Genomic DNA, 18209 nt, shown 5'->3' with positions numbered 1-18209 from the left:
GTGCCCTTATGTTATAGTTAGGAACTTAAACTTAGGGACTCAGATTTTTAAGGAGGCAAAAAAGACTCAAAATTAAACTCTCAAAGGGGACAAAAAAGAGAATCTGATAACTATACAATGTTTTATATTACTACACATTATAAATGATAAAATATAGATTATATTATACACTAACATTAATATGGTGCTATTCTGAGGGTGGACAGGGGTTAGCATTTAAATTTTTGTAGTAAATACCACATTTTCCCATCATGTCCTCATTCACTGATAATTTTTTCTTTAAACCAGGATTGAACCAAAACTGGATCTCAAGAGTGTGAGCTCTTATTTTAAGTTACTATTGTGGCATGATGATTTTTAATTGTCTTTCTTGAGTTTGTTTTTAGAAATAAAATTCTGGTAGAGTCAAGCAAAGAAACCTAAGATCACAGCAAATGTTCTACATCTTTGATTAAAACTAAAAATAGGGCTCTTTAAAGAAAGCTCAAGAATCAAACCTTATGGCTGGTATTTCATGACAATAACATGCTTCCTAATCAACAAACATCACAGTTCTATAAAGTTTCTTGGGGGTTTACCCTTACTCTTTAAAAATTTTGTTCTTTATAGATATACATGACTGTAGTGTATTTTGACATATCATACATACATGGAATATAACTTATTCTAGTTAGGAACCCATTCTTCTTGTACATGATGAGGAGTCTCTCTAGTCATGTATTCATATATGAACACAGGAAAGTTATGACCAATCATTCTGTCTTTGCTAGTCCCATCTTCCCCCACCTTCCCTTCATTTCCCTTTGTCTAATTAATCCAATGAACTTCTATTTTTGCTCCCTCTCCTCCTTGTTGTGTGTTAGCATCCACATATCAGAGAAAACATTTGGCCTTTGGTTTGGGGCAAACCACTTAGCATTTCACTTAGCATGAGAGTCTCCAGTTCCATCTATTTACCAGCAAAAGTCATAAAGTCACTGTTTTTTATGGCTGAGTAATATTTCACTGTGTGTATATACCACAATTTCTTTATCCATTCATCTGTTGAAGGGCATCTAGATTGGTTCCATAGTTCAGCTATTGTGAATTGAGCTGCTATAAACATTGATGAGGCTGCATCACTGTAGCATGATGATTTTAAGTCCTTTGGGTATATACTGAGGAGTGGGATAGCTGGGTCAAATGGTGGTTCCACTCTAGGTTTTCTCAGGAATCTCCATACTGCTTTCCAAAGTGGTTGCACCAATTTGCAGTCCTACCAGCAAGATATGAATGAACCTTTACCCCACATCCTCACCAACATTTGCTGTTACTTGTATTTTTGATAACTGCCATTTTAACTGGAGATGGAAACTCAGTGTAGTTTTAATTTGCTTTTCTTTAATTGCTAGAAATGTTGAACATTTTTTCATATATTTGTTGATCATTCATATTTCTTCTGCAGTGAAGTGCCAGTTCAGTTTCTATGCCCATTTATTGATTGGTTTATTTGTTTTTTTGGTCTAAGTTTTCGAGTTCTTTATATATCCTGGAGATTAATGCTCTATCTGAGGTGCAGGTGGCAGAGATTTTCTCTCATTCTGTATGCTCTCTCTTGAGGCTTTTAACTGTTTCCTTTACTGTGAAGGTTTTTAGTTTGATACTATCCCATTTATTGACTGCTGATTTTACTTCTTGGGCTTTAGCAGTCTTGTTGAGAAAGAACAGTCAAGACTAGTGTAACAAACATGTCTGTATCTATAACCCAGACTTTTGCCATAAATATTTGCTTCAGATTTTTTAAATATTACAAATACAGTTGAGGTTTCCTGTACTTCCTCCATAATCTTGTTCTCTCACCCCAGAGGTATCCAGTATTCAGAATTTGTTGTAATCATTCTTGTGCTTTAAAATAAAATGAAATAACTCATATATTTTGAGTCTTCTTAAACTTTCAAATGATGGAACCCTGCTTGTGTTCTTAAACACCTTAATTTTTCTAAAGTATGCCTGAGTCAAGATAGTTCTCACTCATCAATTTTATGATGCTAGATACACAATATTCCACTTTATGAAGACGCCATAAGCTACCCTTGTCCTACTGGTGGGTTTTAACTTGTTTTCTCACTTTCTCAACAATTCTGTGCAAACATTCTTGTACATGTCTCTGCATGTGGATAAACTAGTTTTCTTCAGGCACCAAGGCTTTCAAATTTCCACTGCAATCCACAGTAGGAAATTCATTTAATGTCATCACCCAATACACATGTATACACAGGATGTGTATCATATAAGAATAAAGTTAGTGTTTCACAAAAGTATGTTTTCTCTTTCATTAAAAAAATGGTGGAAATCACTAAATTAACTTCACAAGTAACCAATGATTCTCAATGTGAAGTTGAAGACAGTTACCAATATACCTAGCACTGGAACAGCTAAGTCTTAGGGTGTGCACTTTAACTTTCAGATACTGCTAGTTGGCTTTCCAAGTGGTGGTTACCATTTTAGATTCCCACTGGCAAAAATGGTAAATTTTTTTTTATCTACAATTTTTAGAAAATTTTGGTATTTAAAGTCACTGAATCTCTTGGCTATGAAATTGCTTGTTGTGCTTTTGAAGTATACTAGTAACTCCAGTTACTAGTAAGTTGGAAATCCTTTCAGAGGTTTATTAAGGTTGCTACTTCTGATGCTATCTATTCCTTTACTTCTTCTAATGGGTTGACTTATTCTTGTAGATTTGGCAGGAATCTAATTACATTCATCAATCTTGCTGGAAGTTTATTTCCCCAGCCTTAAAAATATCTTTTGGTTTTGTTGATCTATTTGCTATCTTACTAATCATTTTACATTCTAATTTGAATTTACTCTGTTCTACTAAGTGACTCCCAGTGCTGGATTCTTGCTTAACTCAGTTCATTTTCAGATTATTATTTTTAAAACCATGAACATGCCAGGTGTGGTGGTGCATGACTGTAATCCCAGCAGCGCAGGAGGATCACTAGTTCAAAGCCAGCCTCAGCAGCTTAGTGAAGCCCTAAGTGACTTAGCAAGACCCTGTCTCTAGATATAATATAAAAAGGGCTGGGCGTGTGGCTCAGTGGTTAAGCAGTCCTGGATTTGATCCCTGGACCAAAAAACAAAAACAAAAAACCCCATGATTTAAGGCTCTAAATTTCCTCTTATGTTTCATTGTTAGATCCCAATGTCTGAACATAGAGTATTTTCATTATCATTTAGTTGTTTTCTAATTTTCATTATAACTGTCCCGCTCCCACTTACCTTCCCTTGGAGACAGGGTCTCACTATATTGCCCAGGCTGGCCTCAAGTCATTTTCCTGCATCAGCCTCCTGAGCAGCTGGGAAAAAGCTGTGAGCCGCTGCACATGGCTCCTTTGATTCAGGGGTTATTTGGAAGTGTGTTTAAAAAAAATTCTAGGAATTTTTGTAATCTTTTATTATTCATGTTTGATTTTAATCTCTGGTTTCTGTAAGACCATACCTGTTAATTATCTTCTTAAATCCTCAATGTATTATACTGTTTTATCTATCAGACTTATTATTTACTGCATGTCAAAATTCCTCTATTAGAGAATAGACTAGTCAATTTCTCATTCTAAATTCTGTCAAATTTTTGAGACCACTTTCAGAATGTCTGTATATTTGTTATTTTTTCCTTTTATTTTTGTATAATGGCTGTATTTTAAATAATGCTTTCAGCCTTTAATACTCTTCTGATATTAATCTAACTTTGCCTCTTATACCTTTTATTCTTTTAATTTCAACCTTTCCATATCCTTAAGGTTTTTCTTATATAGATGGATTTAGAAAGTTTTACTTTTGTTAATTTGAATTTACTTAAACTATATTGTTTTGTGCTGTTACTTTTGTACTATTACAATATTTATCTTTCTGCCTCTCAATTTTGTTTAGAAATTATATATTTTCTTTTATATACTTAATAAGATGCCAACTTAGTCTAGTTATTATCTCTTATCTTCATTTATAACATTCTGTAATTCCGATTCCTCCTTACTATCTTACATATCACCTTTATCAAGTACTTTAATTCCACCTTTTTTGTGTGTTTGTGGTACTGAGGACTGAACCCAGAGGCACTCTCCCACTGAGCTACATGCCCAATCCTTCTTAATCCCAAGTTATTAATTATTACTATTTTATACAGTGAATTCTTTAAAAGATTTCTTCATGGGGTATCATTGACTTTGCACAGTAATCCTTTTTCTGACTTCTTCCTCCTTTGTTGGTTTAATTTCCTTATGATAGCTTTTTTTTTTCTTGGAATCAGGAATTGAACCCAGGGGCACTTAACCACTGAGTCACATGCTCAGCCCTTTTCTTTTCTTTTTCTTTTCTTTTTTTTTTTTTGAGACAGTGTCTCACTAAGTTGCTGAGGTTGGCTTTGAACTTGAGATCATTCTGCTCAGCCTCCCAAGCTGCTATGATTACAGATGTGCACCATATGCTGGTTCTTTGATAGTTTTTTTGTTTTAGCAGGAACAATGATAATATTCTGAAAATAACTAGTTCTCAATTACTCAACTTAATACAATTGTTTAGCTTGTTATAGAATTCTGGGCCAATACTTTGTCACAACACTCTAAAGCTCTCATCCCACTGTCTTTTGATTATCTTGTGTTCTTGAAGCCAGATATTAATTTTGCTCTTTTATAGGTTTTCTAATTTTTTTTTTCTCTGATGAACTTATTTTCATGCACTGAGAGATTCATTCAGTTTATCCTTCTTAATCCTATTCATCTTGAACTAAGAATTCATGCCTATTCTCAGTCATTATCTGGATTAATAGACCTACTAGGTCAGTTGTTCTAAACTAGTATTTTCTTACTTCATACATACTCCTTGCTTTTTCAAATTTGCCTGGTCTTTTTTCATAGTGTCATGCTCCTTTCTTTTGTTTTAACTTCCTACTTACTTGTCCTTAATTATCTGGAATATACTTATTTTACAGTTTTTATCTGTTTTTATTTTTTTAAAAATTGGAAGTGGCTAATTCATGTTGCTTTTTCTATGTGTCTATTCTTACTCATGGTGAATTGCTTCCTTGAATGTTTATAAATTTGAATGGTGAACTTATCTTTAGACTTCTATCCATGGGAATCTCATGTGGACTGGTATTTCTGAATGTTATGATCTCCAGATAGTTTATTTAGCTCAGTGTCTAAACTGAGGGATTCCTTTTTGCTATTGTGTAAACTTTAAGACTATACGAGAGCAGGCCTGTCATTTTTATTTCTCAGAGAATACCTTTCCTTTTCATACACACCCCAGTAGAAACAGACGAGCTTCAGTTTCCTGTGCCAATGAGCATGCTTTTCCCCTTACTCCACTCTTCTTTTCCTGATGGCATATACTTCTTAGCTTTACTCCAGAAGACTTGCTTACAGATTTGTGTAGGCCTAAGGCCTCACCTTCTCAGTCCTTTGTGACAATCCAAGTTCCCTGATTTCTAAAACTGGAAATCATTGCACTGCTCCCCAGCTCGATGCAACCACATCAGTTTATAGGCTTAGTTACTCTCCAATGTCTTCTGTGAATTTTTATTTTCTGCGATCCTTAAAATTATTTTATCAGCATTTCCAGGTGTTTTATAGCAGGAAGCCATATTCTGTTCCAAAAGTCAACCACACAACAAACTTCAATTTCTTCTGATCTCTGATCATAGTTGAGAAAAGCCTCCATTCTACACATTTCAAAAAAGTGTAACACTTTAAAAATGTTTAACTTACCTTGTCTCTGACTTACAGGCTTCCATATTATCAGGACAGAGATTCCAAAGCCTTGTTAACTCCTCACTACAACACAAACACACAATTTTTTTTAAATGGATGCCATCCTCATATGCCTTAAAACTAAGCAGAAAAACAACGCAGTGTAAGCAGTGGATATTCCAGGTGGTGACAGCATGAATTTTCTCATTTTTCTCCTTCAGAAATTTTGGTATTTAGTAAATTTTAAATATGTACTTAACATATTTAATGATGATCATATAATCATTTGTGGTTTTTTTCTGAAAATATTTAAGCACAATGACAGCAATGTATAGTTAACTAGAAGGTAACAGAACTCAAGGATTAGAATTCTTTGCAACAACTAGAAATGAGATATATTAATCTAAATAGTTCTATTTTCTGTGACACGGAAGGAATGGCTGGCCTAGACCCAAGGATTAGAAGTTGGAGACAAAATGAAGGCTTAGCTAGTATGTGAACCCACACATAATGGCTATTCTACAGAATGACAGGGTCTGGTTTGCTTTAGTCATCTACATATGTACCAAACACAAATTCATGTTATATTTGGATGTGACAAATTGGAGAGTTCTTATAGTAATATTTTCAAAATATAAAAATAACCAAGAATACTCTATATGTGCAAACAAATTAACCTACTTTCCCATCAGAATTTTCTTATTGGGTCCTTTCCCTAGGAAGTCCTCTGGGGCTGTTCTCTTCCGTACCACTCTCATAGGCTTGGTATCTGATGTTCTGTGATGAAGAAAACATATACTATTTTTGGAATTACAAATGGATAGTACAAATGGAAGTCTTCATTGTAAAAGAAAATTTAGGATTGGGGGTTTGCCTCAGGAGTAGAGTGCCTAGCATGCACAAGGCTCTGTATTCAATTTCAAGGTCCCCAACCCTGCCCCCACAAAATGAAATAAAACAAAATAAAAATTTGTATTATGATAGAACACACACTCATCAGACGTAAGACAAAAATGTCACATAACAGGACAAATTATAAGGAGCTATATGCAGCACATTTTCATACTTAATACAGATCAATTTGTTCTGAGAACTTAATAAAGCAAAAAAGGTTATATTCCTGTAGAGTTGAACTTAAATTTTTAAATAAAATACATATACACCTACCCATACATGATATACAACAATTCTAGCAAATGCTTTCCTCCTAATACTTGGGATGAGTATATATATTTATTTACCTTTCTTTCACAAAACTTGGGCAGCCTTCATTTTTCCATGAGTTCCAATTTTCTTCAGTGTTTAAAATATGCTGGGAAAAATGAGGAAATTATATTTGTGTAATAGGATCATTTGAAATCGTATTTGGTACCAAAAAAAAAAAAACCTACATAAATATAAAACACATACCTCTACCATCTTTGAAAATCTTTCTCCATCGGGGGGGTTTTCAGATAGTAGCTGTGATTAGAAAGAATATACTAAGCTTTCAATAACTTTCTGCATCAGAGAAGTGGTTTGTAGGCAGAGAACCAAGAAGTGTTTGTGGTCTTGTACCTGAGCTTAACTTTATCCTTATTTTCCTATTTGGGGCTGAAACAAAGAAAATTCTAAATTTCCATTTTTTTCAATCATGAGTTTTTTGCGTGTTGGACTTACTTGATAGACTGATTTTGTAGTATCTTCAATCCAGAGTGATTGCTCATCAGTTAAAACATAATTTGAACTAGGGAACAAAACAATAAAAGCATACTTGAGTTATAGCAATGTATACATCCAATTTTAGTCTGTTTATGGTCTCAAAACAACACATTGCAGGTAACTTATAATTTAATCATACTGTAAATAATGTCAAAAATTATCAAGATAAGAACAGTCACAAATGAGAACCTTCTTACACTTCCTCTTCAGGATAAGAGTGCTAGAATTGAAGGCATGAAGGTATACAAGGGAGAATAAAACATTCAATTAACAGATCTGATTACAAAGTAATAAATGTTTCATAAGTTTAATGTGAGATGAAAACCTGAGGCGATACAATGTAATCCTACACATGATGGATATTCATGTAGGCATGCCATTCAGTCAAAATAAGATGAATAAGAGACATAAAACCCAGGTAAAGACTTTAGGCAAACGCAAATTGTTAACAACTGCCATTAACTGAGCTCTTACTATGTACTAGGTACTATAGCCATCCAAGAAATAGATTGAGTGCTGTGTGCCAGGATCTGAGCACTATCCATACATTATTCGCTGAATGAATCCTCAGAACTATCACTTGTATCTATTGAACAGAGATCACAGTGGCTCAGTGATTTGCACAAGGCCATGAGGCTTAAATTAAAACCTAGACCTGACCCCAAATCCTTGATCTTTCTACTACTCTACCAAACCTCCAAAATAAAAGGGTAAGAAATATTTTTGAGTGTTTATCATGTGTGAGCTTAACATTACAATTCTCAAAGAGCTGAATTAAGGCCAGCAAGTGGTAAGTCATGTCCTTTATGCAATGAATAACATACCGCTTTATGTACTTAACGAATAGTGTCAACAGTGGGTTCCACTTCAGTTACAGACAGAACAAGAACAAATGTCTGCCCTGAAGGAATTTAGACAGAAGAGATCCTGATATTTTGTGAAACCCCAAAGAAACTGGAACTCCTCTTTGCTTCAAGATTCTTTGTTTCTTTCAGATCTAATGCCCTAGGCAGCTCCATATCTTGTGAGAGAGGTATTAGGGCTTAGATTACAAATTAGCTTGGGACATGGAAGTCTAGAGTAGAGACCTCCAGCCTCTAAAGCCTCCTGGGAAGTCAGGGAGCTCAGCAGAAGAGATTCACAAAAACAGCAGATATATTTAATACCTATTCTTCAAAATATTCTACATATAAAAGCTCCCAACTGGTTGTACATCAGCTACAATAGACATGTTTAAGGGATATAGCTCTTATGCATAGGGGACAACACATATGAAAAGTACTCTAAGCAACTTCTTTTCTATGCTGCTATTTTATAAATCCTTTACTACCCTTATTAACTTACCTTTTGAATTTGACCTGTCCCTTGAGATACTGGAATAAAATGAGATACTGCAACAGGATGTGTCGTCGAAAGTTACTGTCACTCAGTTGTAAATCCATCAACTACTCAAAAAACAAGCACACACACACACACACACAAAACAACACATTAAAATCAAGTTTTTCCTAAAAGTATAGGCTTTGTGACTACAGAAATGGAAGATTCCAATTTAATTAAAAATATTTCTTGTGAACTCAGTTTGTGTGATGTGTTACTGCATAAGCCCAAGACACAGCAGTCAAGGTTTTATTCATGCTGAGACTCATGCTAGTGAATTAACAATATTCTATTGGTGGCCCAGACATCAGGATAAAATATGGGAGAAATATAAAAAAGTAAAGGAGTGGCTGCACACATAATAATGGCTAAAGGAGAGGTCCATATGGGTAAACAGCATAACATCAAGGGATACCACTCATTTTTGCAGCCCTACCAAGTGCCTGTATCACAGGCAGTGCTCAATCATAAACAAGGAATCAGAGGTGAGAATCATCTGCGAATTAAATGGACTTTAGATTTTTAGACAAAATTACTTCATACTTGCATTATCGCAGAATGTGGACCAGAAAGGACTTGGAGGTCATTAATGAGGAAACTCTTCTTCAATAACCCTGCCATCTAGCTGGTTCTACTGCAAAAATTATCTCCAGTGGTAAGGAAAGTTGTTCTGATTATGTTCATACAGCACTGAGGGAAAGCTGAAGACTATCTACAAACTTGTGTCAATTCTGCCTTTATGGACCACAACAACAATGGGAAGCCTTGTAAGTGAATAACCATCTATGAACACAGCCCACCGCATACTAGCCACTTTACTCAGTAACCCCATGTCTTACCAACAATGTACAATTGGCCTTCTAATCAGCTTTCCCTCACTTTTAGGAACTGAATTTGTTTCTGCTGCTTATATTGACTCTCCTATCCCAAATAGGCAAATGTGAATGGCATGCCATCACCTTTCCTTTCTTTCAAATCCTGGGTGACCTTACTCTTTCAAGACTGGTTCTCAGTTCCTGGACCTCAACCCTCAAGTTCACTGATAGGCCACATCCCCTCTGCTTTGGCTATTCACTGTGTGGTCACAAGTTAGACTTGGTGATCACTCACAGCTGCCCCAGCTCTAAAATCTTGATCTCAGAATCCCATCTCATTACACCCTCCTATCCTTCCTATGTCTAATACTCAGTTGTTCACAATATATCTAATATCTGGACCTTATTGAGACCTTAAGTCCATTGAGCTAGTCTCTATCTCTAAGTCTCATCCTTTTTTTAAAAAACTACCTTTATTTATTTTTATGTGGTGCTGAGGATTGAACCCAGTGCCTCACATGTGTTAGGCAAGTGTTCTACCACTGAGCCACAATGCCAGCCACCCAGTCCATTTTTATTATAACCCTGTTTTAGTGTAGATAACTTTTCCTAAAGGGCTAAATAGTAACTATTTTTATGCTTTCTAGGCCAAAAAATGTAAACATTTAAATATATATAAAAAGAAAGAAAGGAAAACAATCAATGGCCAGATTTGGCTATGAGGTGTTAGTGCACTGAAATGCCTTGATTTCTTTCTTCACCATTTCCTGCCAACTTCTTCAACACTCCTGTCCCACAGTTTATTTTTTTTTTTGTGGGGGGTGGGATACTGGGGATTGAACTCAGGGGCACTCGACCATTAAGCCACATCCCAGCCCTATTTTGTATTTTATTTAGAGACAGGATCTCACTGAGTTGCTTAGTGACTCGCTTTTGCCGAGGCTGGCTTTGAACTCCTAATCCTCCCGCCTCAGCCTCCTGAGCCGCTGGGATTCTCACAGTTCTTTAGTGACATCTATTGAGCACACGGCAAACCTGGATAAACCAATTGTGGGTCACCTTCCCTATATTAACCCTAAGGGGAGGAGCCTAAGAGAAGAGAAGACATCACATGGTGCACTGTGCAGATGGTGCTGCTGCTCTGTTGTCTCCAACTTAAAAATCTTATCTCTCCTCATGAGTCTTTATTCTATAAGGCTATTCTCTCTCCTGTTTTGCAAGGCAACTCTTTTAATCCTATCACTCGAGATCACCAATGATTTATTTCACTTACAGTCCTCATTCTACTCAATATGCTTGGCTTTCATGAGTTCATGATTTTCTATTTTTTCTCTACTCTCACTGGCTACTGTTCAGTCGTCGTCGTCTTCTCTACTCTCCTCCCTTCCTTCTCCATTAAATGCTGGTTTTCTTTAGGCTTTGGTTTAATGCTTTCTTTCTTCTCTTTCTAACCTACACTCTCCTCCCTGGCTGATCTCACGTACTCTATAGCTTTAATTACCACTTAAAATCTGGTAATTCCCAAATCTATACTCTCAACCTAGATCCCCTTCCAGATTTGTATACTCAACAAGCTACATCTCTACTTGAATGTTCAACTGACACTTGATCAGATTTCATGAACAAAATAAAACATCAATTCTGCTCACAAAGCCTGTTCTCCTCCAGTGCTAATTCAGTGACAGGCATCCTAGGAAGGCTTCCTGGAGGAGACAGAATCTTAACAACAAACAGTGGCAGCAAACCTAAAGCTGGAGTGTATGTGGGAAGAAAGAAACAAGAGGAAGGAAGAAAAAGATGCCAAGCCAAGGAAGAGACTGGCCCTTTTGAAGAACCTAAGCAGTTCAACAGTTGGGAGGGAAGATGCGAACTCGTTGGCTTGAGACGAACCAAAGTTTTACTGTTCATCTATCTTTGTCTTGAAGTCCCCTTACCACATTTATCTTTTATGTTGGAAGATACTTTTTCTTTATGGAAACAATGGATTAAAAAAAGTCAAAGAGGGGGCTGGCATTGTGGCTCAGTGGGAATGCGCCCACCTAGCATGTGTGAGGCACTGAGTTCGCTCCTCAGCACCACATAAAAATAAATAAATAAAATAAAAGCATTGTGTCCATCTACAACTAAAAAATAGTTTTAAAAAGTAGCCAAAAAGACACTAAATCAGGTCAGAAGGGTGGTGATTATTCATGCTAATTGCTTCACATTATACTTAAAAGAAACCAGACCTAGAGAAGATAAAAAGAACTTATGCAGGTTAGTGAGTAGGTGAAAGAGCTGAGACTAAAACTGACCATAGTCAACCCAACTCTTATTTTTGTTTAAAACACATATTTTGAAAGTTCTATTTTCTTTGATTTTCTTTTAAATTACACCATTCACATCATGTCATAGATCAAATATTTCTTTGTAAATGTCTGTTTCTTGAACAAAGGGCCTTTTACTATCTTTAGCTTTTATTGCATGTCTTAGCTCAGGTCTCGGCCTTTCTGATATTATCCTAAGCCTAAAAAGGCTCATACTATTAGTTTTGGTCATTCTAACAGTTTGTCAATTTTACATGTAAACAAATTCCTAGTTAAATTAAGGCAAAGTATGAAGTCTCCCATTTCTATCAATTTAACACAAATTACTTCAAAAATCTGTGCTAGAAAAATATTTAGAGCATTTTCTTAATAAAATCTTACTGTTATTAATGCATCATCTGAATTCACTATTTTTAAATTATAAAATGTTGTAAATGTTTCAAATATTTCAAATGTTCAATAAAAGATATAGTTAAGTAATTCAATAGTTTTGTACCACTACCCAGTTAGATATCGAATCTTAACATTTTACTCATTGCTCATTAGTTTAAGAGATTATAGAAACTGTTGAAACTCTATAACCTCCCTGCTTAATATTTCTCTCCCTACCTCTACTACAGTAACCACTACCATCATTTTTTGGTGGTTTGGATTCTTACGTATATTTAACACTATGTATACAGATGTTTGCATCTATAAATAATATATAAATGTATTTTGCATGTTTTCAAATTCTATACTACATCCGTGATTCTACAATTTGCTATTTCCACAATACTAGGTTCATGAAATTTAATCGCATCAATTTAGCTCTAGGTTCAGGGATTAGCATTTTTTTTTCTGTTAAAGATCGTGCGAGGCATTGGGTTCAATCCTCACCACTACATAAAAATAAGTAAATAAAGATATTGTGTACATCTACAACTTAAAAATATTTTTAAAAAGTTCAAGTAGTAAATGTTTTAGGCTTTGTGGACTATATGGTCTCTGTTACAACTACTCATCTCACAGTGCAAAAGCACAATATGTAAATGATGAGCAAAGTCATGTTCCAATGACTTATTTACCAATATGTCATATTTGCCAACCAAGGTTCTAGTTCATCCATTCTGTGCTTGATAGCACTGAAATGTATAAATTTATCACCCAGTCTCCTGCTTATGAACATTTAGGTTGCTTCCAAACTTTCAGTTACAAACATATCATTTACCTATAATGGTAGTGAGTTTTATTTGTATATGTGTGTGATTCTCCAGTGGCCATAACTAGGAACAAAATTTTAACATGACTAGTTATAAAATTGTTATGCAAGCGTCTGACTAAATTTATACTTCAACCAACTGTGTATGAAAGATCTCATTTTCCCATAACTCTGCCAACAGCACTGATTGTTAGGCTGTTTTTATTTTTCCCAATTTGGTAAGTTTGAAATGGTTATCTTATTTTATACTGGAGAAGTTTAGCATCTCATAAGCTTATTAGTTATTCAAATTTTTACACCTATAAATTGCTTATTCATACCTTTCCAGTTTTCCATTTGGTTGTCTTCTGTTTGTTAATGGACTATTTTGAATACTAATCTTTTTCAGTTATTTAAGTGGCAAATTTCTCCCCTTAGTCTGGCTCTCTGCTCTCTGTATGGCATTTTATACTCCTCAATATTAAATCAATCTTCTCCCTTATAATTTGTCCTCAAGAAATATTTCCCTACTCTCAACTTACACGTTTCATATTTTCTAATATTTGAGTTTTATTTTTCTCATTCAGTCATCAATTAACCTGGAATGGGTCTTTGTGCACGAACTGAGTCATGGACTGAATTTTTCCTTATGCATAAGGAGTTGCCAAGCAACATTATTCATCCTTTCTTCATTCATTTATAATGCAATCTTTTTTGTGTAACAAGTTTTTCTATAATTTGGGCTTTCTACTGCTCTAGTTTTCTGTTTTCTTCTTTATATCTTCTTAATTATCTCTGAATAACTACCTTATTGTCTTAAATTAACTATTGCTTTATGGGCCTTAATATGACAGAGCAGGTGTTCCCATCTTATTCAACTTTTTCTAACTCTTGGACTTTGCTTTTCCATGAAAACTCAACTTTCTGAATTCCCTTGGAAAAACATCTGGGTACTGATCCAAAATACACTGAATTTACGGATAAATTAGGGAGAAGTGGCACTTCTATATACAAATGTAGTAGTATCTCTCCATCTTTCTTACTTCCTCTATGAAGATAACTTTTAGGTATTTGTTTTCACTGCTCTTTTGAGTAACGTTGTTGTAACTGATTACTGGCTTATAGGAATATTACTGATGTTTCTCTGGTAACCTTGACGAAATCCCATTAGTTATTACAGGTTGTTGGTTCTCTTGAATTTCTCTGTAGACAACTACATCGTCTTCACATAGGGACAGTTTGATTTTTCTTTCCAATCCTTACAACTTTTCTTTCTTTCTTGATTTTTCTTATTAAAATGGTTAGGTCCTCCAGTATAAAGTGCTGAACAGAAATACAATTAGTAAATATCCATCTCGTTCTTGAATTTAATGGAAACATTTAAAAAATGTTCATCATTATGTATGAATTTGCCACAGGTTTTTAATCAATTTCATTATCAACTTAGGAGAATTTTATCCTTTCCACTTCTGAGTGGTGTCATGTTAGATTTTATTCAATTTTCTTGGCTTTTAACTAAGATGATCATATGGTTCTTTAAAATCTTTAATCTTTTATTAATTTGGTATCACAGTAATCTTTCTAATGCTAAACCAAAATTTATATTCCAAGGATAAACCTTTTGCAGTTGCCTCTATTTAAACAAAACACAAAACCCCAGCTATTTCACTTGAGTTTTAAAAACATTTCTTTTTCATTTCTATAAAAAATGTGTTGACATGTACATTTTCCTTATTGGGACTTGGTTTAAAAGTTAAAATCATAAAATAAACCATGTCATTTGTCTTCTTTTTCAAATTTATGGAACTTTAATTTATAATAAGAATTATTTATTCTTTGATGTGCTGATAATATGTGCCTAAAAACTTCTAGGCCTGCTATCATTCAAAAGGTGCCATTTTAGCCAGGCATGGTGGCACACACCTATAATCCTAGTGGCTCAGGAGACTGAGGCAGGAGGATTGTGAGTTCAAAGTCAGCCTCCACAACTTAGTGAGGCCCTAAGCAACTCAGCAAGATTCTATCTCTACATAAAATACAAAGGGATGGGGATGTGGCTCAGTGGTTAAGTGCTCCTGGGTTCATTCCTAGGTACCAAAAACAAAATAAAATAAAACGAAACAAAACACCGCCCAAACTGTCATTTTTACAATTACTCTTTAATGAGTATTCATTTGTTTTCTATTTGATTTTTGTGATGTTTATAGTTTCTTTGTTCTATCATTAATTTATATGCTCTTATTATTTATAGTTCTATTTTCTTGAGGTTTATTGTCTGTTCTCTAGCTTGAGTTGAATACTTGATTTGTTAGTCCTTCCTGAAATAATTTCCCTTTTACATGTCTCTTTATTTATAATCCTCATATCTAATATATAATACTTTTCTGTACTTATAATTTTGATAAACATTTATAACATTTGGAATTTATATTATGAGTTAACTCCTAGGGAATGCAGTTTTGTTTCCATATTTGCCTCTTTTTAAACTTTTTTTTATAACTCTAAGTTCTAATTTAAGTTATACTGTGGCCAGAGAATGTGTTCTGTGTGATATGTAATCTTTAAAATTTGCTAAGACTTCCTTTATGACCTAGTCCATAGTCAAATTTGGTGAAAATTCAATAGATACATGCTTTGTATTGGTTTCCACATCAAGCTTATTACTTTTATTGTTCAAGTCTTCCATATACATAACTAATTTTTAGTATCCCTGACCCATCAGTTTGTGATGGATACTAAAATTGTGAATGTCAACTTCACATACTTTTACAACTTTTTGCTTAATATGCTTTCAGGACATATTTTTAAAGTGTAATAAATTCACTGTATCTTCTTGGTCATGCAATCCTTTATTATGTAGCTTTTTAATTTATTTATGCTTTTTGCTATAAAATCTTCTTTGGTATTTATGTAGCTTTTTTTTCAGCTTGGCATGTCTCTTTCTAAACTGACATTTCAATTTTTGAATAACTTTTTAGGTCTATATTCTTTGTGGATGCAAATTATCACAGGGTGCATGTTATTTTCCACATAAATTTTAAGGTTCTTAAGTATGTTTCTCTTGCTTTTTAGTGCAAACCAGTGAAATTAGCTTAGCTATGTACTGCAAAATGAACTAGGAAGAGATGAGTTTCTAAGATATAAAACTCACTAAAAAGGAAAATACCTACTGGAAGACAAATATGGCAATCTGGTGCATGAGCATCTAGGTAAATGACAACATGTGTTATGTATGAGAAATTTCCAGAAAGGTATAAAACTCAAATGTACTGAATTTCCTTTTTAAACTGCTTAAAAGCATCACTAAGTACTTCTGTAATCCTGGATAGAGAGGTTAAAAATCGCCTCAGACAAGAAATCAACCACAAACTCCAAATGCTTTGAATGTGCCCATTATCTTTTCAGATCAGAAGGAAAAAAACAGGTTAGACAGTCATGTTTACAAAAGAGAACTATGTGAGGCACAGTGGTGCATGTCCGTAATCCAGGTGTTTGGGGAGGCTGAAGCAGGAGGATTGCAAGTTAGAGACCTGTCTCAGCAACTTAGCAAGGCCCGATCCCAAAGTTAAAAATAAAAAGGGATGTAGCTCAGTGGTTAAACCCCTCTGGGGTCAATTCCAGTACCAAAACCAAACAAAACCAAAAAAACAGAGGAGAGTTATAATTAAAACTTTTAACTTTCAAAAATGAATTGGATACTAAATTAGAGTGTAGAGGACTAGACTATAAAATGATTTTCAACTGGTAATGGGTACATTCCTCACATCTTATTCAACTGTTGTCTCTGATGAAGAGAAAAAGAAGTCCACTGAGGGTAGAAGCTATCATGTCTCCTTTTTCTTTAATAAAAGGAAACAAAGTCACAAAGGTTTTAAGAAACCTTCTGTACTAATACTTTAAAGGAGATTTAGGACTATAATATTTCTCAGTAAAATAAACAACAAAAATTTACATGCCTATAAATCCCAGCTACTTGGGAGGCGAAGGCAGGAGGATATTAAGTTTGAGGTCAGCCTCAGCAACTTAGTGAGATCCAGTCTCAAGGAAAAAAAAAAAAAAAAAAAAAAGACTAGGGAAGTAGCTCAGTGGTAAAACATCCCTGGGTTCAATCCCCAGTACCTCCTACCCCCACAAAAATAATCTGCAATCCTAAAGAAATTAAAATTCAGATATAGAAATACAAAAACCACTTAATAGCTATGATGAATATGAATTTTTAATCTAAATGTCTCTGACCATATATAAACACAATTGTTCTTCATAATAGCCGAATTAAGGTGAGGAAATCTGTTAATGTATCCATATTATATGTACTTGACAGAATTCTTTTAAAAAAGAATTTGTAGCTTTAACTGCTATTAAACATTATTTCATCTATTAAAACAGACATCAAAGCATATTTAAAATTAATAAACACCTGTGTATAATAGAGGAGAGAGCTGGATTATCTCAGAAAAAAATTTTTTGTTTCTGGGCTATGTAGCCCCTTCTCAAAGCTCATTAAATGTATTTTTTGCCCTCAGTACACTGTGTCCAGAACTCAGCATAAGCAGTTATACTATGCACAGAACATTTTCTTACCAAAGACCTTTTTTTTTTTTTTTTTTTTAAAGTACTAAGGTTTAATACCAACCGGGGCTTTACCACTGAGTTATACCACCAGCCCTATGTATCAACAGGATTTTCTGACGTTGCTGAGGCTGGCCTTGAACTTGCAATCCTCCTGCCTCAGCCTCCTAAGCTGAGGCAATTATAGGCATGTGCCACCATGCCCACGATCCAGCTTGTCAGGGATCTTTTAACTTTTATGAATACATCAACTTCATTCTCCTTTTGTGTAAATCATTACTATGTAACTGTTGAAAAAATGATGAGTTCTTATTTCTAGAGGAGCTAAAATTTTTAATAACACTGACATGGCTACTGTAAGTTTCTATTACTGTAACTAATAAGAAATATGTCAAGTTTGGACTATTTTTTATTCTACCTTTGCTGTTATCTTTAATTTATCAAACAACCAGTCTCCTCTGCCAAGACTTTTGGGCTTTCTTTCTTATCTTTTTCCCAAATTAGGCTCCAAACTCAGAGGCTATATGGC

General features: G+C 34.5%; 1 protein-coding gene across 2 annotated transcripts in view; it reads right to left on the bottom strand.

Annotated features, from left to right (window-relative positions):
• THOC1 (THO complex subunit 1) overlaps positions 1 to 18209 on the bottom strand; it is a 46641-nt gene that overhangs the window by 4950 nt on the left and 23482 nt on the right. The window contains exons 12-17 of one of the 2 annotated variants that reach the window (XM_079108341.1): positions 8775 to 8875; positions 7389 to 7455; positions 7140 to 7190; positions 6971 to 7041; positions 6411 to 6527; positions 5748 to 5813 (exon numbers count right to left, since the gene is read on the bottom strand). In XM_079108341.1, the coding sequence (XP_078964467.1) occupies positions 5748 to 5813; positions 6411 to 6527; positions 6971 to 7041; positions 7140 to 7190; positions 7389 to 7455; positions 8775 to 8875 (473 nt within the window). The remainder of the gene's footprint in view (positions 1 to 5747; positions 5814 to 6410; positions 6528 to 6970; positions 7042 to 7139; positions 7191 to 7388; positions 7456 to 8774; positions 8876 to 18209) is intronic. The other variant, XM_079108342.1, reaches the window with a different exon arrangement.

Source organism: Sciurus vulgaris (assembly GCF_902686455.1).
Source record: "Sciurus vulgaris genome assembly, chromosome: 13".
NCBI classification, from domain to species: Eukaryota; Metazoa; Chordata; class Mammalia; order Rodentia; family Sciuridae; genus Sciurus; species Sciurus vulgaris.
The sequence above is the reverse complement of the archived record's forward strand: the minus strand, read 5'-3'. Positions and strand labels throughout refer to the sequence as shown.